The sequence below is a fragment of the Passer montanus genome, unplaced genomic scaffold (assembly GCF_014805655.1).
Source record: "Passer montanus isolate IOZ18808 unplaced genomic scaffold, ASM1480565v1 scaffold59, whole genome shotgun sequence".
In the NCBI taxonomy this organism is placed as follows: Eukaryota; Metazoa; Chordata; class Aves; order Passeriformes; family Passeridae; genus Passer; species Passer montanus.
In genome coordinates, this window is record NW_024370926.1 from 4,558,994 (window position 1) to 4,583,329 (window position 24,336).

The following is a 24,336-nucleotide window of genomic DNA, read 5'->3' on the forward strand; positions in this document are numbered from 1 at the left end:
TCCTGCCCTCTTGAAGGCTTCTGATGAAATCTCCTAAGGAGATTGCTATATTGAAATAGTTAAACCTTTTATTTCCCAGAAGTTTTTAAGATTAGTTAATCAACTTCTTACTTCAACTTTTGATCTTAATGTTCAGAATGTCAGACCAAAAGAGGTAGGCAAATCTTAGTTCTCTACCAGGGAGTTAGGACATCTTGTTCTGCTTCTGCCGTGTTAATCTCTGATCTGGCTCCTCCTAATTCCAATGGAGAGTTATGATCAAAGCACAAACCACAGGTCCTTAGAAATCTTTGTGTTTATGTTGAATTATTTTCTTAGGAGAGAGATATGCTATTTTTAATTCATCTGGAGGGGGTTTGATTTTATTTGTAGAAACACAACTTAATTTCAAACAATTAAGGATGGGATAAGTCAGAAGCAGGGGATGGCAGGGATTGTACATGATTGCAGAATGCAACGTGTGTAGGTACATTGCCCCTCCTAACTGTAATAAGAAAAGCATGAAAAATTAGTTTATCTTCAGATTTTCTCCTATAAATGTCTTGATCACAACATCAATAGGCTCTTTTGCTCCCTTTATTGTATTATCTTGTTTTCTGCCTTAATCTTTCCATATTTCTTCTGCATCCATGCACATGCCCTGGGGGGAAGGAGGCAAGAAGTGGATGTTTCCTTAGCTTTCCCTCTGAGGAGGTTTAACCAGGGTTAATGTCTTTTCCTTTGTTTTGTATAACTTGTTTTTTCCTTTACTTTGCTACTCTCTAGCTGTATCTGTATTCCTCAGCCCCAGAAGTACTGAATCCACCAGTTCTTCCTTCTTACGCATTTTCTTCATCAGTTTGCCAGAGACTGACAAGGTGCAGATTTAATTCTTGGCTCTAATGACAACCAGGCTCACTGAAACCACTGGCTAATGCTGAGATGTCTTGAAAGAAGCAGCAGTGAATCTGCCAAGTTCCCCTTCTCAAAGGTTCAGCCTGTTCAGCATCAATGTTTGTCAGGTTTGGGGCATTTTTGGTACTCACAAAGTTGTGTGGTGATTCCCCAGCACTGTTTCCAAGCCTATTGGTGCCAGGCTCTAAATGGCCAATCAATGCAGGTACTGTTACCTGTTTTTTTGTTGTTGTTTTTCCAGGTTGGAAATTAGAGAATTAAATTTTCCCATTCTGCTTCCCAGAAAAAAAGTTAAATGAGGAGTTTTCTTTGCATTTAACTTAAAGTATATCTTGGTTCTGTCACTTAAGTTGTAATATAACATGCAAGATATGGTTCCCATAGCAACCAGCTCTGCTGTACATTTTTTTGTTCCTCTGGGGCATGTAAAATTCCAGCTGGAATATTCCTGCATTTATCTATAATCTTGTTCCAAACAGGCTTTCCTTTCTGCTCAGGTTTTCATGCCCTCCTCTGCTTCAGTCCCTGAAGCACTAAGGGACCGGGACTGAAGCACTAAGCAGTGTCACTGATGACTGTGGATGTTTTCTTCCTCTGCTGAGGAGGAACGTCAGAAACAGGCTTCCTAAATACCATTCCACAGGCCTGCTGGTGTAGGTGAGGTCAAGGAATCACGCTCTGGATTGGGAACAGGAAGCCTCAGTGTTTGTGGTGGTTTGTTGAAAGTGAATCAGTGAAACAATTAGGACTTCTTGCCCCGAGGGTGCAATTACACAGAAGTTTTCTTCAGCAGCAAAGCTTTAAGGAGCAAGGTTTAAGGAGTTCCTGGCTCTTTGGTCTCCACCCTGCCTGGAAAACTGGATTTCCAGTTACTGCAGTGATTCCATTTTCTAGTATGGCTTTGTAAGTGATACAGGGACACAACAATGAGGTGGTGAACCATGGAACTTTAATCTCATTTTGTCACCATAGGTAACCTGGTATCTTTGCTAATTCACATAATTCATGGTGTTGAAAGAGTCAGTTTTACTCGATATGTGTGGGGTGCAAGTGAGGACAGCTTTTGCTGGGATCCAAGACTGTCCATTGCAAGTGGCATGCCTGGTGCCAATATCCAAAACCTGAATGGCTTTCTCTTACAAGTAGTTACAGGTTACAATTTCCCTCAGCTCAGGGTAAGTCTGTACAGATTCCTTCTGACTTGTGCTGTCCTCAGGAGCTACAGCAGCTTTTGGAGCAAACTGGGAAGCCTGTGAGTTTGAGCAGAAAACCACTTCCCTGTCAACTGCTGTACAGCTTGCACTGAGAGCTTGCTCTTTACTGAGCAGGTTCATTTCCATGACCATTGGTGTCAGAGTACACTGAGACACTTGGATGATGAATGACAAGTCACGCTAAATGCTTTATCAGATTGCACAGTATCTCTGTAGGCTTCCTGTTGATGTGCTGCACAGTGTATATTTGATGGGCAGGAACTTGTTTTAGCTGCATTTTTTCCATATCAATCACTAAATGTTGTCTCTTTCCCTTTGTCTTCTGTTGGGCTTTGAGATCAGTTGCTCATCACCAGCTTTCTTTAAACATCCTTGTTAATGACAGCATTATTTATATTTATGGTTAGACTCCAGTTCTGACCCTTTTCTCTGTGTCTTGTTTTGTCTTTTCTTGGTATGTGGCCCTTCTGGGCTTGGAAGAGCTCTCCAGTCAGCCTCAGCCAAACTTAATTTATTTTTTTTTTTCCCTGTCTCTGACATAGGGTTCGCCTTCCTGTAGTTTGGATCCGTACTTGCTACTTGTAAATTTTTTATGAGAAAATTCATGGGGGAATTGTTGTAATCAAACTTAATGCCATGTATAATATACACCAGAGTGCTTCATAGCATTATCTAAAATAGAGGTTTTATTTTCGGGAGGAGTCAAAGATTTTTTTTCTTTTCACTGGAGATGTTGTAGTGGATTTGTTTTCTCCTTGAAAATCTTGTAACTGTTAATACAGAGCAGAGTACCTTATTTCCAGTGTGAACTTTATCCTCTGGCCACTAGGTTCTGTCTTAAAGTGAGACAGAGCAGTTTGCACATGGAGCACAAGTCCGTAGTGAAACTGCATTTAAGCAGAAATCCAGCTGTGTTTGGATGTGCTCCCTCTTCCCCAGTTACTCCTGACTGGTTTGAAGCTGGCTCAGAAGCTGGCAGTCTCAGCAGTCGTGCTGGTGTTTCCCAGCAGTGTGGTCAGTTTGTTAAGCACATCCTCTGGTGTGGTTTAGGCCCTGGTTCCAGTTCAGCTGGATTAGTTTCTAGTTAATTTTAGCAGTTATTGTATTGCTGGATTGGGAACAGGCCACTGTACAAAACAGTCATTTCCCACTTTAGATTTTGATTCCCTCATCTCTTGGTGCAGTATAATGGAGTTGGTGTGGGAATTTGTATCCTGAGGCAGAGGAGTCTTACCCTAGTGAGTGTGTCACACACTAACTGAGAGCTCTGGCATCACCTTTGCATGGAAGTGATCAGCCTCATGCTGCAACCCAATCCTGGCCTTCTAGCAGGAGGTGTTTTCCTTGACAGCCAAATTCCCATGACTTCTCCTTTCAAAGTAGCTCCTGCCTTGGCTGTGGGTTTCTGTTTGGGGATTTGGTTATTCTCTTGCTCCATGCCAGGCTTCCTGAGCCAGAATGCTGGAACTGCATGGAGCAGTGCTGGGAAATGCAGCTTGGCTTTCTTCTGTGTATTCCCTGGTGCTGTGCTTAATGAAGTTGCAGTTGAGTTGTGAGTCAGAACCAACTCCCAAACTTACTGATTTGTGAGTTGGAAAAATCAGTTTCATGGTGCTGTGGTGCCAGTGGCCAAACCCTGAGCAGAAAAAGAGGGATGGTCCTAAGAACACTTTTTCCAGCAGAAAGGTGACTCTTGGATTGCTTCTCTGCTGTTTCCTGCAGTGGGCATTTCACTGATCCCTTTTTGCTGTTCTTCTTTCTGCAGAGGACTGGCAAATTCCCCCACTTCTATGAACATCTCAATGTGAAAGTGGTTTTAAAATAAATGTGCTTAAAAAGTGTCAGGCAGGACTGGGAGCAGATATAGCCTGGGTGTGAATCAGCCTTTTCACAACCAGGGCTGGCTCTGTGCATGCCCTCTTGTCTGTCTACCCTCCACCCCCCTTTCAGGGTTAAATACAACCTCTAACTTGGCTAAATAGAGGATTTTTTGACCAAATGAATTTGAGCACCATATGATCTGCCTCCTCATGTTCCCTGAGCCCTTTGCAGGAGAAGGGAAATGTTTGTGAACTAAGTCTGCTAAGGGAGTCGTGGGTGGAAAGAGGACAAAACGAGTACGTGAAGAACCACATATTTTCACTGGACTTCTAAAACAAGTGACAGTTTGTTCTGCAGATTAAGGGACATTTCAGAGGAAAAACCTGAACAGTGGATGTGGAGGGGTTTCTTTGGTGGGATTTTTTTGATGTCACAGAAATTCTTGTCCAGAATAGGAAGCCTCCAAGTTAGTATGTACTCTTTAATGTGAAAACATGACAGGCTGAAGGCCAGGTGAGTCCTTATGAGACACAGCAGAAGATGCTTTTCTCAGAACATAAAGGTGAGATTTCAGTGAAGGGGTTCATCTTCAACATCTGAAATCTTAGCTTTCTTCAGTAAAGATATTCTTGCTCAGATGCAGGAAGTCCAACATATGTCCAAACAACCTGAGTTTTGTCTGTGTGGAACCTTTGGGTAAGACCCATGTCAAAATTCACTGAACATGAGTGTGGTTCTCTGCTTGGGTGGGGTAAAAGAAGGCTGAACACTGAATATTCTTGCATAAAATGTTGGGGCGATGTTATGTAACTTCATTTCTGTATTTTTTAAAATTTTCCTCTGGGGTTTTTTGCTATTTTTGTTAGAGTCTTCTGTGTTAAGATTGTGTTCTCTGCAAATACTTTGAATTAAGCAAAGATTTTTTTGGTAAGAGGGAGCTGAAGGTGCTGTTCAGGGCAACCAATTTATCTCACAATTTATTTTCACTGGGTTTACTGGATGTCTTGGTGTCCAGGTGAAGCTCCAGTGCCAGTGAGCCAGAGAAGATGGAAAGTGAGATATAGTAGCTGTGTTGTCTGCAGCAAGCTTTTAGATGAGCTCAGCATACACTGCTTTACACTAGCTAAGGGACACTGTGCACCCTTGTAATTGTTTCCTGTGCAGTTTGAATTGTGCAAAATGAGCCTTTCCACATGGTGTTTGTACTCAAACCTTGCAGCTTCTGCTTTCGTAAGAGAGTCCAAAAGGAAAATACTCTTCTGAGTGAAAACTGATCTGCACAATTGTTTTAGCCTAGAAATTCACTTGGGATAGTTAATAAAATAAATGTTAGAGGAAGGGTCTTAGCGTTTTTTTTATCTACCTGAACCTGAAGGGTGAGAAGAAAGTCAAACTAAAAACCTCTTTTGTATTTTTCACTTGCTTCAGGAATTTACAAGGTGAAACATCTAATTCTCCCATGGGCCAAATTCATAAGAGTTCCTGTTCTTCAGATCAAAAAATAATTTTTGCTTACTTTTTTGTTTGTGAGTTAAGAAGAATTAACTTCTCTAAACTTTTCTAAAACTGAGCCCAGCTTTTCTAAACTAACTGAGTTAGTACTGGGGTGTTCCTTCCCTGTAAGTTTACTGTTCAAAGACAAACAAAGCTGCAATTTGTGCTCTCCAGTTGTGCCTGCTTTTCTCATTCTTTAAGAACTTCCCAGTACTGCTGACATTGCTTTGTGCCCATAGCTGTAAAAAGCCTCCTAGTCCCTATCCAGCCATTAAACCATAGCAACCCAAGTTTGAAGGGGCTAAATGGCACAGGCTTTGGAAATGAGGCTTAGCCACCTCATGCTGGAGCAATAACAAATTCTGAGAAGTATCTTCAGTCCAGATGCAGATACAAAGAGGGCAGTGCCCAGTGTCTATGAAAAGCAGGGCCTTGCACAAGAGCCTTGGTGCGAGTCACTGGTTCCGTTTATTCCTGGGTGCACTTTGAAGAAGTGGTTTGCTCTCTAAAGCCTGGTTTGTCATGAAAGATGATGTAATTCACACCATGCTTGGGAGAGAGACTAAACATGCTTCTAGGGAAGGATCTAAGCTATTCCAGTTTTGTACACAGTGAAGAAGGGACTTATTGTCAGAATTCAGCCTCATTTGTTCACTGTTTAATGATTTCCACTTTTTTTTCCTGTTAGGGTTGTACCAGCCCTTAACAGATGAGATTTTTCCTGATATTCCTCTGCACAGAATTTGTAAGGGCTGAAAAAGAGTGCCTAATTTTATCAAGCTTGTTGCCTTCAGCTTGAGTCTTGGCAGCCCCCTGCTTTTTCCATTTCTCCCTTCAGCTTCTCCAGTACTCAGCACTAAGCCAGCTGTAGCATCAGTATCTACTTAAAAACCCTCCAAGTGTCCTGTGTGTGACATTTTACATTTTGGCTTGTTCAAATTACTTCTCAGTTGTGTTCACGGGGGGTTTTACAGCCCCCCTTGAGGCTGTGCCCCCAGAGGTGCATTTTTGTCTCTGCTTTCCTGCAGCAAAAGCTTAATCTTCTGACTCTGATCCTGACCATCATCAGTGAATTTCTTGTATATTAAATGATAATAAATTACACTTAACTGTGAATCAGTTCTTCTGGTTTAAGCTAAGATGTTTACCTCTTCTCTAGGCTCTGTTTTGGATATTATCAAGCACATTGTGGCCAAAGGAGAACACAAGACTGGTGTCCTGGATGAAGCTTGTATAGCCACAATCCTTAAGGAGGTGCTGGAGGGACTGGACTACCTGCATAAAAACGGGCAAATCCACAGGTATTTTATGTTTTTCTCACTTTGTTTCAGTAACATTTTATGACAGAGTATCTGAGCACAGAGTCTCATCCCATAACTTACTGAGGGCATAAAGAGAGGAAAGTAAAGGTGGGAACTTTATTAAAATGCAGAATTCAAATGTTTGTATTCTATATACTATGTCTCTGTTCAATGACTGGGCCAAATTTAGGTAAATTTTGGGGTGTTGAAAGTTCTAATATAGGGAATCTCTTTTTAAATGTCAACATTCAGCTGCAAAGTGTAGTTGATGGAAAGCTGGAAAACTTCCACTGGTTTTGTTTCTTGCAGAGCTACAAATTACCAAGAGCACTGCGTAGGCAGAGTTGAGCAATTTAATAAAAAGTCCGTCCAGCTCTGATTTTTTTTCTTTGATTAACTGCAAGATCAACATAATGAAATTTCAATTTGAGTAATTTCATTAAAAGAAAAGGAAATAAAAATAATGGAAAAACTTCTTCTGTAGGCAAAACCCAGTTAAATAATGGCCTGTGATTTGACAGACCACTGAAATTCATGGGTTTCTGTGCTGGTGTTTGTCTGGGATGTGTTTTTAAATCACATTTTCCTCTCTCCTGGTGTCGAGGTGTGGTGTAGTTCAGTAGGAGAAGATGCTAAGTTGATCTGTTCTGCGTTAAAAAGACTGAGATTTGCAAGCCTAAATATGTGCTGAAAATAGAATATACTGCTTGTGGGTAATATACACAATCCCAGCCACAGACTGCTACTGGAACAGCCTCTTCTTTCTTGGGAATTTTGTGAGCTTGGCTCTCTTCTGGTACAATGCCATTATAAGCATTGCTGCTGCTGTGCTGGAGTGAGTTTCTGTCCTCTTATAGCTGCACAAGAAGAGGTAATTTTTTTGTCAAAATGTTGCTTTAATTAGAAAATACAAGAAGTATTCATAGTTTCAATCAAACTGACTGGCTTTTGTAGGTTATTTTGGATTCAAAGGAAAGAAACAGTTGGAAATGATTCAGGTGGAATTCTTCTCCCTGAAAGAAGTCTCAAATTTCAGTTTCCAATCTCAACTAAAATTCTGATTTAACAAGAATCATTGTCTTCATTGGAGACAGTTTTGATTTCATTGCTGGTTGCTTAACTTTGTTTTTTGAGATAAGACTTGAGGCAGCTCTGGGAATTTAGAGTAAAGTAATAAACCAACTTACTTGCCAATTACATGGCAGTAAGTTTTCACTTTGCCATAAATAATTGGCAGAACTGTGTTCATCTGTGACCTGCAGTAGCTTTGCTTGGCTGATTTAGTTATCTTCTGGTCTAATGAAATTGAAATATATATGTTAAAGCAGCAGAAACCTGTAAAATCTCAGTTTCTTGGAAGATACTGCATAATGTTTCATGTATTGAAGAGAGGTGGTTCTCCATTTGGCTGGCTGGAGTGGAAAAGCAAAACTAGTAAATGTGGTGAAGATTAGAGATAATAAATGTGTGTGTGTGGTGTGGGGTTTTTTTTTTTACTGCACTCAGCAAAAATACCATGTTCACAAAATTCAAACTGCTGGTCTGAAGAAAATATGATTCATATTGAATCATTTGGAAGTGAACTGGAGCAAACCTGCTGTGACCATTCTCATCCTGCTCATCAAAGCATTTTGCCCAAACTTCAGCATAGAAATCAGAGCTGTGTCATTGCTGCAGCTTAAGGTTGTGGCTCTGCATCAGCCCCTTTGCATGTGTTTCATCCCTATATTTGGGGCTGCTCTAAAAATTGTGTAATATTTTATCATAGGAAAGGATTGTGCTGGGCACAGTGGTCTGGGAAATGGGGAGAAGTGGGATACAGAAGGAAAGTTGTGTGGTTTCCTACCTGTGATGCAAAGCTGTTTTGGCTGTTGGCAGAAGGCAAGCTGCCATGCCTTTGAGGGATGAAACACGTTTCCTTAACGGAGTTCATCATGCTGTGTTCCATTTTATCCAGATGTGTGTGTGCTGCTGAGGAAAACACAGTTTAAAGTTGTAGTGCAGCTGGGACCTTTCCTCATCTGTAGGAATATCTGTATGGCTTTCCCATTTTGCTTAATGCTAGGGGTCATAATACTGGTCATGCCTGATGGGAAAGGCAGGTGGAAATCTTGCAGCCATGCCTGAGATGCTCTCAGAGGAAGTGTTTAAAATAACTGAACTTTGGTCCCCTGGGTCAGCTTAAAGTATCTGGCTCTAAAAGAAAGCACATCAAGTGTGGCTGAACTGCAGATATTGTATCTGTAGTGTGGGGCAGCTGTACTTGGGGTGAGCTTCAGGCCAGAGCAGGATCAGCTGTGAAGGGTCAAAATTGAAGGGCTTTAGTTAAGACCTGGAACAGCCAGCCCAAAGCAAGCAGCCATCCAGCAGAAAAAAAATGTTCAGCTGGTTACCCTAAATATCCAAACTCTGCTTGTATTATGCCTTGGAGAAAACAACTTGATAAAATTAGAGCCACAGTATGAGTGAATGACTGTAATTAGCACATCTGAAGTTGGACAGGCAGGCCAGTGGCACAGCCCAAACGCTGAATATTGGGTCCCAAATGTAATTTTGTGGGCATTGTAGACCAGAAGTGGGGCTGTAAATCACCAGTGAGATCAGAGAACATATTTCTGTCAGTGAAGCTGCTCAATACTTCTAAATTATGCATAATCTTAAATGGGTAAATGAAGTTAACACATGAAAAAAATGGCTTAATGAAATTTTGCTGCTGCTGAGTCTTGCTCTGCCTACGCCTGCCTTGAACTTAATGCCACTTCCAGTTAAGGTTTGGGAAGCTGTCTTGGTGTGGAAGTGCAAATCCCTGCTTTGGACAGGAGAGGAGTTTGACAGTATTCTCTAGAGGAGATTAGAAAGCCAAATATCTAGTGAAGGCTTAAATTATAATTTCTTTCTTGTTTACTTTCCTAATTAACAGCCAGAGCAAGTCTGAAACTTGAATAGACACCATTGTTCAGGAATAAATGCTGAAGTCTCCCACATTGCCCAAAGTGATGGGTTTTTTTTGCTTTCATCTTGCAAGGGCTGATGGGAAGTGTCTGAGGCCTTATGGCAAAGACAAAGGAGAAGACAAAATCAGTTTTAATTTCATGAACACTCTGTACCACAGCAACAATTGATTACAAATGGTCCCCATCCTCCTCCAAAATCACCAGTGCCAGCCTTATCTGGGCGTTGGCAGCTCCCTGTGCCTGTCCCTGTCCTCCTCTCCCGTGCCAGCTGCTCCTGTCCCTGCTGTGGTTTCCTGCGTAGCGCGGTGATCCCAAGGAGGATTTGAAATCCCAGTGATCTGTTCAGTGAGTTAAGTACCTGGGCAGCAGCCAGAGCTCTGGGGACAGAGGGCCAGACTCGGAAGCCCTGGGGTGAAGCTGTCCTGCAGGAATCTGCTCGGGCACATTTCTTCATGGAAGTCACACAAGACTGACGTGCTGTCAGGGGTCGTTGCCAGGCTAATCTGGGCTGGGTGACACTCAGGGTATGTTGTACCTCTTCCCCATTTAGACTCTGATTCCTCTGTGTACTTGGGGATTAGCAGGAGTTTGATGAATGACTTAGAAATAAAACTAAAGCAAAGTCAACCCAAGAGGTTTTATTGCTTAAAAAGATTTATTGGAGGGAACTTCAAGGCTTTCTTTTTCAGGTGGTGCTGCGTATGGCGGGCTGACAAATGAATCATGCTGATTAACTGTTACAAGGTCTCTCTGTCTTTCTCCCTATTTTTATCTCTGAGCTTATCTTCTGTTCATGATTAGCTGTTGTGTAACTGAATATTTTAGTTAGTCCAGGTGAAATAATACACTGCTTAAATATAACCAGATTCTCCTATTGCAGCACAATAAATGTGATACTGTCCATTTTGGTTTTTTTTTTTTTTTTTGTAAAAACAAAAAAAACCCACTGCTTAAATATAACCAGATTCTCCTATTGCAGCACAATAAATGTGATACTGTCCATTTTGGTTTTTTTTTTTGTAAAAACAAAAAAAAATCCTGGGAAGTGGCTTAGAGTTGCATGCACTTGAACTATTGGCATGGCAGCAATCCAGCTATTAGTTTGTTTGCTGCTCTACTTCTTACAGAGTGAGAGGAGCAGCAACATGTTTTATGTGCTGAATTAGATCAGCCTGTGCTGCCATACAAAATGTTTGGGGCGTTTTTGGTGTCTTTTCAAAATCAGAATGTGGGCAGCAGGGTGCTGGGACAGCTGTTTGAATGTGCCTTTGAAGAGACCCTGGAAACAATATTCTTGCTGTGTTTTTATGCCAGATAGGTTAACTTTTTTTTTTTTTTTGACCTTAGGATGGTTTTGACAGGGAATCAAAGTTTAATTCTTTGCCTCTTTACCCATACTAAGAGTAAATAACTTCTGAAAAATGGGCCTCTATCTATCTGCACACACACATCACCAATACTTGCATGTGGGATTTTGCAGGAGCTCACCTCTAGTAGCAAGTTTTTGATTTAAGTTGAAGGAGCTGATGGATGTATTTTGGCAGAACTTGGCTGTCCTACAGGATTCAAGTTTAATTTTCATGTAGCTGATTAATGCATTGATAGCCATGCTGGCAGGTATTGTGGTTAAACTGGATTCCAGTATGCCTCTGAAATAGTGTGCTTTTATGTTTCTGTAGAATACTCTGGGAGAACTTCAATCCCTCCTCTCTGCAGTGCTGTGGTCTTGCTTTGAGGAGTGTGTTTGGAAGTGAACTTCAGTAGGGGAGGATTGAGGAATGGATAACAGGATGCAGAACCTTTCCACCTCTACTTGCCAGTTTGATTTTCAGTCAGGACACCAGGAATTTGAAAGTTGGCTATTGCTTAGCTGTGGGAAGTGCAATTTTTTATTCAGAGAGGTGGACATTGGTCTCTTCTCACGTACAGTATGGGACAGGTAGAAATAAACTTTAGAAGTGGTAGTTAATACAAATTCTAGAGCTTTAATTTGTAAACAATTCAGAAGCCAGAAGAATAGAAATGTTATCTTGTGTGTCTTAGTAGGAAGGAGGAGAAGAGGCTGCTCTAGGTTGTACTGGGTGTTTTGTTCCCCAAATAAACCTTGCTGTGCAGTGTCAAGGGCCCAAGGACCACTGCACCCCCAGTCTCTGTACAGTCAGACTGTCTTGTATTGTGGTGGTTTGGCAAACCAGCATGCTTTCCTGGTGGCTGTTTCTTCCACTGCATCATCCAGAAATTCATTGTTTAAAAAAAAATAAATTCCCTGTGGTTACAGAGAGATAATACAAACCAGATGTAATCCCAAATCTGCAGACAGCCAGAAACAATAACTCCTGTGGAGACAGTTTTCCTCCAAGTGAATAAAGCCAGTCTTTGCTCTGAATCTAAAGACAAGGGATTTCAAACAGCCAGAAACAATAACTCCTGTGGAGACAGTTTTCCTCCAAGTGAATAAAGACAGTCTTTACTCTGAAATCTAAAGACAAGGGATTTCAAATGATGATAAAATATCATTGCTGCAGAAATCACAGGGGTGCTGGGGCCCTGCAGCAGCTCCAGGTGATGCCCCAACTCTTGGGAACTCCCTGCAGTACAGGGGTGCAGGTGGGCTCCAGGGTGATGCCTGGAGGTGTGGCTGCTGCAGACAGGTGTTTGTCCTCCTGTCATTTCCCTCACACCCAGGAGCTGCCTCTGAGCTTTGTCACTGGATGCCCTGCAGTTACTCAAAGTAACTTTGGTTTAGTCCAAAGGAAAACCCAACTGTTTGGTAGAATGACTTTGGCCTTTTATAAAAGAGAGAGGAGTTTTTAGGTTTTTGGCTCTGCTTTGCTACGTGGAGATGAGAAGCAGGAAAAATATGGTTAAGAGTGGGAAAATAGAGGTTGGGTGATCTCCTAAAGGTTCTACAGCAGTGACAGGTTTTGGTCAGTGATCCAGACTGAGTTGTACTCTCAACTAGTGGTGGTTTCTAGCAATTCTCAAATTGTCAGGAGTATTTGAATTTGCTTTGTTTCCTGGGGGAATAATCATTCACTGTCTACAGCATTAAAGGTATCAAGTGAAAATGTAACAGACTCTCAGCTTTTACTCTGAAGAAACCCAGTGCCATTCACACGTGTACAACCCTGTTTGTGACATCCTTCTCATGTCACTGCCTTTATCTGGTGTAGATTGCTGACACTCGGTCACCCAGTGCAGGCTCTTGCAGCATCTCTCCAGCAGCAAAGTAATTGTTTAAATTGTCTTGTTCATCTGTTCTACTGTGATGATACATTACTTGAATAGAACTCACTTCAAAAAGATGGCTTTGGAAATTGTTCCCTGGTTTGGTGCACCAGAATTTCTGGCCTTCATAGATCCTAAAAGCTGAATATGTAGAGGTGCTTTAAACATTTATTGAGAGCACTGCAGTCTTTTCATTTGTGTCTTATGCTAAAGCAGGAGAAAAGGGCCACTTGAAAAATGTTTGTGTGTTTAATATGTTACCACACAAATTTAGCAAGGCTGAATCAGAAATTATTTTTTCATGTTTACTAAATTGAATTATATCTTGCCTTGCAGATTTCTAATAAAACTTTGATATTAAAAAGTAAAGTGAATACTTTCAAAAACAAAAGTTAGACAAAATCCACACACATTTAGGACAAGGAACAAAGAACTGCCAAAGAACTTCATGGAAGCCTGGAAAGCATCACAAAGTGAGATGGGGAGTGCAGTGAGGACTTCAGTACAATCTTCAGGACTGTTCTGTACAATGGAAAATACAGTTTCCATTGTACACATACCTGATTTTATAACTGCTTTTTTATAATTGAATGAAACAGAGGTCTTCCTTCCTAAGCTGGTCATGCTTAAAACTTCTTACAGATTTTGGAGAAGGAGGTCTTTTTGACAGGTTTCTTGTTAGCCCTGGCTGTTTTGGTTTGGGTGATCTCCTAAAGGTTCTACAGCAGTGACAGGTTTTGGTCAGTGATCCAGACTGAGTTGTACTCTCAACTAGTGGTGGTTTCTAGCAATTCTCAAATTGTCAGGAGTATTTGAATTTGCTTTGTTTCCAGGGGGAATAATCATTCACTGTCTACAGCATTAAAGGTATCAAGTGAAAATGTAACAGACTCTCAGCTTTTACTCTGAAGAAACCCAGTGCCATTCACACGTGTACAACCCTGTTTGTGACATCCTTCTCATGTCACTGCCTTTATCTGGTGTAGATTGCTGACACTCGGTCACCCAGTGCAGGCTCTTGCAGCATCTCTCCAGCAGCAAAGTAATTGTTTAAATTGTCTTGTTCATCTGTTCTACTGTGATGATACATTACTTGAATAGAACTCACTTCAAAAAGATGGCTTTGGAAATTGTTCCCTGGTTTGGTGCACCAGAATTTCTGGCCTTCATAGATCCTAAAAGCTGAATATGTAGAGGTGCTTTAAACATTTATTGAGAGCACTGCAGTCTTTTCATTTGTGTCTTATGCTAAAGCAGGAGAAAAGGGCCACTTGAAAAATGTTTGTGTGTTTAATATGTTACCACACAAATTTAGCAAGGCTGAATCAGAAATTATTTTTTCATGTTTACTAAATTGAATTATATCTTGCCTTGCAGATTTCTAATAAAACTTTGATATTAAAAAGTAAAGTGAATACTTTCAAAAACAAAAGTTAGACAAAATCCACACACATTTAGGACAAGGAACAAAGAACTGCCACAGAGAAATCTATCCCTTCATGGAAGCCTGGAAAGCATCACAAAGTGAGATGGGGAGTGCAGTGAGGACTTCAGTACAATCTTCAGGACTGTTCTGTACAATGGAAAATACAGTTTCCATTGTACACATACCTGATTTTATAACTGCTTTTTTATAATTGAATGAAACAGAGGTCTTCCTTCCTAAGCTGGTCATGCTTAAAACTTCTTACAGATTTTGGAGAAGGAGGTCTTTTTGACAGGTTTCTTGTTAGCCCTGGCTGTTTTGCTTTCTCCTGTTGTGTCATGTCGCAGACATGGCTGAGCAGGAGCTGTGGGTGGCTTTGGAGATAGGGACAGCTCTTGGCTGCATGGGGAATGCCTTGGACCTTGTGTGCATAGAGATAGACTCACTGCTTCTCCAGAACAGGATGCTGATTGCCTTTGGGAAATGGAGACCTTTCTCAGCTCCCCATAGTCAATTTTTTTGTGACCTAATTGATCCAAATTGGTTCTGTATTTGCCAGAATGCCTTTCATTTTTCCATCGTAGCAGGAAGATGTGTGAATCACTGACATTCCTGTTCCTTCTGCTGCCTGATGCAGCTTGTACTCAAACTAGGGTGATGTACATGTGGTGATTTTTTGGAAATTCCTATTTCTGAATGCATTAGGAACATATTCTGACTGCAGGAAATACTGCAGCATGGTGATGTCACTGCCACGTGAAGCAAACCCACCTCCTTCCACATGAAACAATTTGACATGAAATACTGAAATAAGACCATGTTATAACTTGACAATTTCCCTCTGTTACCCATGACTAAGGCAGGGTGTCCCAAAAATGTCTGGACCTCCAGGGGTAGGAAGAGACCTTGTGACTCCACAGCTCACTCTGTGTGTTGCTTTTCATGCAGTAGGTGTTAAAGGGTCTTTGTGCCCTGTCCCCACTGCAGTCCTTAGGGAGCAGGATCATGAAATGGGCAGACTGAATAAATGCATTTGTGGAAAAAATCCTGCTGCGTTTTTAGCTGCTGTTCAACATAAGAGATCTTGATTTTAAAGCTTGCTGGGCAGAGTCCTTTCCTTATACAAGAGAAAAAACTAAACTTCTGACAGTATAGGGGGAACTTTAAAAGTGGTGTGTGAAGTTGGAGATGGAGCTTCTCTCTTGCAGTAACTGCTGGAGGTTGTTAGAAGCGTGGGCTGTTTGGCAAATCCTCCTTGCCACGAGCTGATGTCACAGCAGTGATGTGCTTTGGGGCGAATGTGTGAAGCAAAGGCCTCATTTGCAGGAGGAGGAAGTGGGACTGTGAGTACTGGTATGGTTAGATCATCTCAACATTGGGAGGCAGGCCTGGGTCCAGTGCTTGCAGCACTGTTTTCTGGTTAAAGGAGCTGATGTGTCTGAAAACTGCTTTTTAAGGGTTTGGATTTAGCTGGAGCAACTTGCCCCACACTGATGTGCACTTAAGGTTCCTTGAGCGCTGCTGCTGGGCTGGAGGCTTGGCTGTGGATGGGAGATGGAGTCCAAGGCAGGCAGGATCTGTCCTTGAACTGCACCTCCCTTTAATCCTCTGTTAGGCTTGAACCACGTGGGAAGAGAAGGAATTAATGAGAGCACCGAACCATCAGAGACAAAGTTGGCACAGGAATGAGAAGTGTGAGCTGGACATAATTTGCTGAGATAAAGGAAAATTGCAGGCGCTGCGATAACGGTGGCTGGGTGACAGACAGGGACACAGTGAGGGATGTGACACACTGCTGCCTGTCTCACTTCATAATGGAGGCTTACACCAAGATAGCCCAAGGTCTGCAACTCTTTCTGTACTGCCTCAGCATCTTCCCAGACCCTGGAGCTATTCAGACAAGCAAGATGACAGTGAATTTCAGGCAGATCTCCTGCAGCTTTCCTTAGTGAGTCGTTCCTTGTCTGAGCTGCCAGAGCGACTTGACCTAAAAGAAATCAAATTTGAGTCATGGTTTCTTGTGCCCCAAACCCTCTACTTAATCCACTTCTGCAGCACTGGAGGTCAGAAAATCAAGAGGGGTTGTACCTAGTAAGTGCATTGTGGAACCTCTGATAGATATTTTATTTTTTACAATGAAGTGAAAAAGGAGATTTAATTTCTCACGCAACCCTTACTGGGGTTTCTGTTTGCCTGTTCCAGGTGACAGGATGGAGTTATCTCTCCCAAGAGGTCTTCACTGCAGTCAGAGTGATCTGTCTGGATCTTATGGGTAGGGTAGGGAGAAAACAAGTACTTGCTGTACTCTTAAAGCTCTCTGTGATGGAAGCTGACAGTCCATTCCAGTGGGCTTTGTCTTCACGTGGCTCTGCTTGCAAAGCCACAGTTTGTCAGTCACTTCTGCCTTTCAAAGCTTTGCTTCAGACTGCTTAAAAAAGGAAAAAAAGTTTTAAAGTTCCTGGTAACATTGGATTATTCATCTAAGTTTCTCCAGTCATTAAAAATGATAATTCAAAGGCCTTTAATTATTCCCACCTATGTAGCCCCCATGAAGGTGTAGCTTCAAAAATGCTTCCACCGTTTTGAGTTTTGGAGTTAATTATGAGTTGCCTTGTGCTGCTGGCTCAGCTCCTGTGTGGGGGCCGTGGTCTTTTGCCACAGCCCAGCAGCTGACAGAGCAGCTCAGAGAAGAGGGAAGCTGCAGTTGCTGTGCTTGCCTGATCCTGGGCAATAAAGCATGTCACAGGGCTGGTCCCCTGCTGGAATTTATGGCAGCCTGGCTGCTGCCGCTGGGCCCGGCTGCCAGTGGCCACGAGGACCTGCTGAGAGGGCTGTGGATGAGCAGGGATGAAGCAAGCTGTGGACTTGGCCCTCTCTTCCCTCCTCTTATGCTGGGCTCAGCAGGGAGTATGGAAGCTGCTCTGCCAGCTCTCTGCCATTGGAAAACCTTCAAGCTCTGGGAGATGTTTCAGAGTCTGGCTCTGCAGTTCAGCACAGCGCTGTAACAGGCAGGGATTGCACCTCACCCAAGAGTTTGGGACTTCAGGTGCAATGCTGTGGCATGAAAATGTTAGTGCACACAGCTTTTCTGAGCTGGAACAGGGACATGCTCAATTCCAGTACAATTGCCTTGAATGCCTTCTCCTATGCTGTACTGACCGTGCTGACATTTGAGGGGGTAAAAATACTGATCTGCCTGCATGCTGCAAGCCTAGTTTACATTTTGCAGCTCTAAATGGTAAAGCTCTTGCCAGTCACCAGCTTTTTATATCTTGGTTTATAAGGCAAAGGGATGAGGTGACACAGGTAACAGCATATTGAAGAGAGGGGAATGTTTGATGGTGGAGGGACGATAGCATTCGTTTGGTGTAAAATGTCACAGATTGCCTCACATTTAACTGTATGTAGAGATATTGTCCTGGAATTATTTCACAAGTTACTCAGAGCAATGTCAACTCCAGCAATTGGTTGCATTCAGCATAAATATTTTGAGTTATTCATTACCATTAAAAGAAAATAGTAATTGTTGTATCTTGCACCTTCTCTTTCTTTAAATGAAACTTGGCAGGGCCAACCACTCCTTCCTCGTGCCAAATTATGCACTATAGAGTTCAGTCCATGAAAATTTATTGTTGCAGTTGATGTAAATTGCATCTAATGGGCAAATGACTCACGGCTGTGCTTACAGCCAGCTTTGTGTTCTAAAGGCACATGCCAGCAGGTTGGAAACAGAGGCAGAGTAAACAGGGCTTATCTGTTTCCCCTCTCCTGTGACAGTTTTCTTCTCTCTGCTGGGCTGCAGAGCTCCTGGGGATGGCATTCTTTGCTCAGGTCCTTTCTGTTGTGGTTGCAGTGTCTGTAACAACCACTGTGGGGTTAGGCCAAGGATTGAGGGCTGCAGATGAGAGTGGATCTGAGCATTTAGCAGGATTTTAAGGACTCTTTATTGTGGTAATGAGCCACCAGGACACAGTTCATGTAGTTTCCCTGAGCCCCACTGAAAAATTAATTGAAGGCAATGTGGTTACAAGGCACTTAAAACTGGGGAGCATCATCTCATTGCCTTCCTGTGCTCCCAAATCTCCTGTAGCTGGAGCTTGGCCCTAGTTTTGTTGTTGGGATGAGATTTGTTCATACAGCACCTCATGCCTGGGGCCCAGCCCCATCCTGGAGGCAATAACGTGATGTAACTCTTGTCTGGTCAAACTGGGAAGCTAAACCAGTTTGGAATGCAGATGAAGAAGGGTTTCTGCCCTGCTCTGAAACCTTTCAAGGCTGATGTGGAGAATCCAGCTCTGCCCTGGAATGAGTCCAAACCACTCTGGTTGTGAAGTACAAGGTAAATGAAAACATAGTCCTTATTTTGTGGAAAGGCTCTTGAAGGCTTTAGAAGAGAGAAAGATGACAGCTGTGGAGCAGGAGTGTCCAGAAGTGCTGTAGCATTTGTTAAGCTATTGACAAGAAAGTTTATTCTAGCCTTCTGTAGCTTCATTTAAAATGTGATATAATTATTGTTTACGCTAAAGCTGCTTCCTGTTTCCACTATAGCAATTATGCCAGAGGCACACAATTTATTCCCAGTGTATCAGCCCAGGATATGGTCATTACCACATTAATGGGAAGTGCCTTCAAATTGTTACACTTGGCAATAACTATATCCTGGAGTAACAAACTTCTCGCCATTCAGCTCACAAATTTATAAGCATCTCCTGATGAAAATAAACAGGAAAGCACTGATCGTCTTTCCCTTGCCCCACTGCTTCAAATGCACTTAATTTTAAATATTATTTTAGAGGAGAACCTGCTTCAAAGGTGCTGCTGCTGCACCAGTGTATGCTAAAAGGAAGGGGTGAGTGCTCACCCAGTGTTAAGGCTGCTCTGTGTTCACCTGATGCTGTTGCAGTGCTGTTACAGTGGGTAGGGAATGGGAAAGCTGGAAATTGCTTCTATGGAACAGTGACTCCTCAGTGGAAACAGTGACTCCCCAAACATCTTCCTGCCCCATCAGTTTTGCTGCTCTGGGGTGGAGTGTGCCAGGCTGGGGTGAGTGATGGCCTTTGCAGAGGGTTGGTCACTGTGAGGAAGTGCCACATGAAATGGTAGTTCTGTAGTTTGACTTGGATATTTGGCAGTGGCTGTTTTGGCCTTCTGGATTTCATATTGTGGCCATGACTTGTTTTAATTTTTTGAACCAGCTTTAACCATCATGTTTACTGACTTTTGTTTCCAATGAGAAAATATGTAAGTTTTAATTATTCCAAGCTGAAGTTAAAAAGAAAGCAAGCCCCTTGATTTGAGGCAGTTAAGGGCCTGGAGTCCTTGGGCTTATTTTTTCTATGGGATTCAATCTGAGTGCTTGTTTTGCTACTTCTTGCATTCATTCCAAGACTCTCCAGCTTCTCTGCTGTGGTGGGATGGTTTGGTGATAGGGAATGCCTGTTGGTTTCTGGCTGCTGGTGCTATGCCAGTGAAACCTGCCCGAGTTGTTTTGGGTTGTGAAGTGTGTGATGGTTGAGATGTCATCCTTAGTTTTGTTTAAAATCTTCCCTGGCACTTCCTTCATGGCTGAGTGTGGTCTGTTGTGGGGGCTTGGTGAGCCACGTGTGCAGCTCTGCCAGAGGGGAAGTTTGGAAAGGCTGCACAATACTGCATGGCCCAGCTTGCTGGGGAAATGCTCCAGCATCCTGGGCTGCCTTGGACTGCAGATGGAAGAGGAAATTACTCTTACTCCAGTAAGAGAATTAATAACTTCAACAGGCAACCTCATGCATCCTATTCCTTTCCCCATGACCTGGAACTGGCAGGGCCTCGTGCATCCTGGCTGTCACAGGAGAATCAGCTGTGGGTAAACATTTCCAGTAGGATTGGAGAGTTTCCTGAACACCCTGTGTTCCCTGTGAATTAGTGCTGGTGTGCAGGGGGATTCCTGGAGGTGGCTGTGCCTGTGCCAAGCACATTTCACACCGTGTGAGCCAGCTCCTCACCTAGAACACAGCAGACTTCAGTGCTGTGCTCTCGTGGCTCCCTGTGCTCTGGGGCTGGATCCCAAAGGCATCTTCTACTTAAATATTGGCAGGGAGCTTTTTCATTCCTCCTTTTTATGGACCATGAGCAGTTTGTGGGAGTGCAGGGCTCAGTCAGGTTTGTGTCTCTCATGGCAATTAGCTCAACAGCACAAATTATATTGGATTTGGCCAATGGATGCTAAGGGGATAGTGCAGCCACCTGCTTAATTCTGCATTTATTCTTCTTCATGTATTTAAGAGCATCCGCTGATGCTGTGTTGTCTGCAGTGGCTACCAGGTGCTGGTTGAAGGAAAAAAACAAAAATCATGCTTCTGGAAGGGAAAGTCAGCTTCTTGAGGCTATCAGATCTGTATGAAACTTTGAAATTATGTCACACATTGTTGTTATTAAAGCAAATAAGAATTTGCTTTGCCCCCTGTACAGCTGCAGTTTGCTGTACATCTTTACTGGTACTGTCTTGTGGACAGTTTTTTTTTTTGCTGTGTGCTGGGGAAAAGCCTTGCCATGCCACTGTCCTAGACTGGGTATTGGGAAGAGTCTGAGAAATGCTAGTGCTGGAGAGGATGTGTTTAAAATTATCCTGGCCTGTAACTGGCAGTGGCCCAGCCTGCTCTTCAGAATAGCAAAGCCAGGAAGGAGGAGATTTCCAGGGCCTGACTGGGGCTCTTTGGCCAGGCCATCACACCAGTTCTGTTCTCATGATGCACTAGGGAGAAGAGAAAAAAATAGCTTTGGACTCCTTTCTGTATGTGAAAGGATTTGGAATATTTGCCAAAGGCAGTGGAGGGAAAATCTGCTTGTTTTGGGGTTGTTTTCCTCTTTTTGCTCCCATTCCACATGGGTTCCTGGGCAGTGCAAGCTTAGCAGCCATGCTGATGAGCAGGGGTGTCAACTGTGAAGTGCTTCTCTTGGCTTGGCATGTGGAGCAGCCTGTGAAAATCAACTGAAAAACTTCAAAGTGTTTGCAGTAAAAGCAGTGTTCCCCTCAGGAATGGAGAAGTGTTGCTGTTAACCTGAAAACAAGAGATTTTGGCTAGAAAGAGGAAAGTACAAGACATTCATAGCACATGCTGCATGTTCTTGTGTGGTTGTTCATTAAAAGAAAAAAAAAAAAGATAACAGGGAGACTTTTTTTCACTGACCAAGCTCATCAAGCCAGAAGCAAGCAACATTTTTCTGCTCTCTGGATTTTCACCAGGGGGTGAAAATGGGGCTAAACTGATTTCCTGAGGAAACACAAGAAGGGCTGGAGAGCAGTGAGATGAGGAGCTGAGTGAGAACCAGAACAACCCACTGTCTCGAGAAGTCTCTCCCCCTAAAGGGGGAGAGATACATGAGTATCTGACCAGTGCTAGGTTCACTTTTCACCTTATTAGCTAACTCTAAGAACCTGGGACAAACCACTTTCCTTGCATTTTAAGGGTACCTTCTGCAAAGTTTTAATTTTATTCTGTGTGTAGTACCTAAAATATAAATCATACAAATACTATTTAGTGCCTGTCTGCTGAAGTTACAATTAAGTCCTTATTTCTGCATGATTTGAGGCAAGAAATACTAATATAAGAAACAAAGTATAAGAAATAATAACCTTTTAATGTCTTTTTGTTGGTTGAAGTAAAGATTTAATGACTTCCACTTATTGTTGCTTTATCTTTCTGCAGGGATGTGAAAGCAGGAAATATTCTTCTTGGAGAAGATGGCTCAGTGCAAATTGCAGGTAACTTCCCTGGTAGCTTTGAGTAAACTTTAGACATATCCAAAGAAACAGTTTAATGATCAAGGAGAGAAACGTGCATAAAAATGTTAGCTTCTAAAAGCCTCACAGTTCATAAAACAAACAAAAAACCCCAACAATAAACAAACCACGAACCAAAACAAAAAGCCAACCCAGAGTTTATTACATCTTGTTATCTTAAAATACTATTACTTGGAATAATGACAATCATCAGATACAAATCATTTGATTGTGAAGTCCTCAGAATCAATAGATCAGATAAAGTTCTTGGCATAAGCTAGTCAGGTTTTTACATCAGCAAGTTTGTAGGCTTGGAAGTGGAGTGCACAGACCTCCCTGATTTATCATTGACCTATGAGGTGGTTTTCCACAGGTCTCTGGTGAAGGGTGGATAGATCCATCAGAAGGAAGTGGACTGATGGATCTATCTTTTATCTGTTGATAAAAGTCATTTAAGGAAAGATCACCCGGTAAAACTGCTCCTGTGGGTGCTCCCTGCTCTGCTTCAGTTGCTCTGGATGGCAGAGAGGGTGTTTAAGTGGCTGCCCTGGCCCAGCCCAAACTGGGGTGAGCTGGAAGTCTTGGGAGCAGTCATGCAAAGCAAAACTGTTCAGACAGTTGCTTTAGCTTGTACAGATGTGCCTGGAGATGTCTGCTGCAGTGACTGCTGCCATGAGCTGCAGCAACAGAACTGTGCTGGAAACAGTCCTGGGTGGGGACAGACCATGTGGAAAAGGGAACTGTGGAAAAGGGTACTGTGTGGAGTGTCTTGCCCCGGATTCTCCCCTGATATTTTATTTTATACATGTTCCTACAGACTTCACTCTTCTTTTCAAAAGACAAGAATTATGCCCTGTCCCTGAAAACATTCAAAATTGAATGGGGCTCTGAGCAACCTGTTCTGGTTGAAGATGTCCCTGCCCATAGCAGGGGGTTGGACAAGATGACCATTAAAGGTCCCTTCCAACTCAAACTATTCTGTGTTTTTGATTATTATTATTATTATTACAGACTATTAAGTAAGCCAAGATTTTTGAAGAGTACATTTAGAACCTGTGATATTTGTTTTTCCTTCTCTTCCCAGCGTGCTGTTTTCCTATCCTGAGTACAATTTTTCTCCAATTCTCCTTTCCTCAGTACTGTGTTCTTCCTGTGGATCTTGTGGTACCTTTCCAGTCCTAGTGCCACCTGTAGTTGGGGAGCAGAGCTCTGTCCCCTTCTGCCAGCTTGGCAAACATCCCTGTACATGTGTAACATTTTCAATCCCATATTTAATTGAGAAGAGCCATATCTGTGTCTGACAAGGTCTCTTCTTTAGTGCCCTGTCCTGCTGGTAGAGTCACAGCAGTGGTCAGGCCAGTGTGGTGGGAGTTTAGGGACAGTTGTGTGAGGGAGAAGAGCCTGTAGCATTGTTTATTCCTTTGGAATATCTATGCTTGGCTTTGCATGTTGGAATGAAAGGTGTAGATTTTCTACCAGGAAGTAGAACATGTTGCAATGCAGTTTTTTCTAGGTGGCTCTCCTCTTTGCAGAGGACAATAAGCCCTTTTACAGGACATAACACCTATTCCTGTTTAAAAACCTGAAGTGTCTTTATTTTCTTTTTTAAGTGTCCTGGTGCCCTTAATGCCTGCTGTTACATTTCTAATGAGATGTAAATAATTCAGTTATGTGGCAGCTGATGGAAGGTAGGGAGTGGCTTCTAAAATGCTCAAAGGAGCAGACTTAATACAGTGAAATCCTACAGTTTTTTCCATAATAGGACCAAGATATAATATGTTGTATTTGCAATTGCATGGAGCTTTTCATACTGTTTTGGGAGAGGCTGTCAAAAGCTGAAACTCTGAGTGTTTCTGCCAGCCTAGAGAGAGCTGCTTGTGTTTCTCTTCCTCAAGGCTGTCAGGGCTTGGCTTTTTTGTTTCAAGGCTCACTAGCAATAGGTATTTGTGTATTTTTTCTGCTGAGCAATTTTCAGTTGATAAATAGATTTAAGGTTGACTGGTCTTAGCTCTGTGCATTTCAGAGGATTTATTTTGTCTGTGATTATACATGTTCTCTAGACTGAACTGCTTGTGGTTTATGTGTGCAACACCTAAATGATGAAATTCATCTCTCTGCATATCCTGTGAAAGCAGCACTTGGAGATGTGCAAAGTTCCCTCTTCACAAATTCTTTCTTTGAACATGCAGAAGGACCAACCCTGCCACCTTTCATCAGCCACAGCAGGGCCACTAAGCCAAGG

General features: G+C 42.5%; 1 protein-coding gene across 1 annotated transcript in view; it reads left to right on the forward strand.

The window, feature by feature from the left end:
* The window catches only part of OXSR1 (oxidative stress responsive kinase 1), a 90,256-nt gene that overhangs the window by 33,626 nt on the left and 32,294 nt on the right, over positions 1-24,336 (forward strand). The window contains exons 4-5 of the mRNA XM_039726442.1: positions 6,583-6,724; positions 22,021-22,076. Of these exons, the coding sequence (XP_039582376.1) occupies positions 6,583-6,724; positions 22,021-22,076 (198 nt within the window). The remainder of the gene's footprint in view (positions 1-6,582; positions 6,725-22,020; positions 22,077-24,336) is intronic.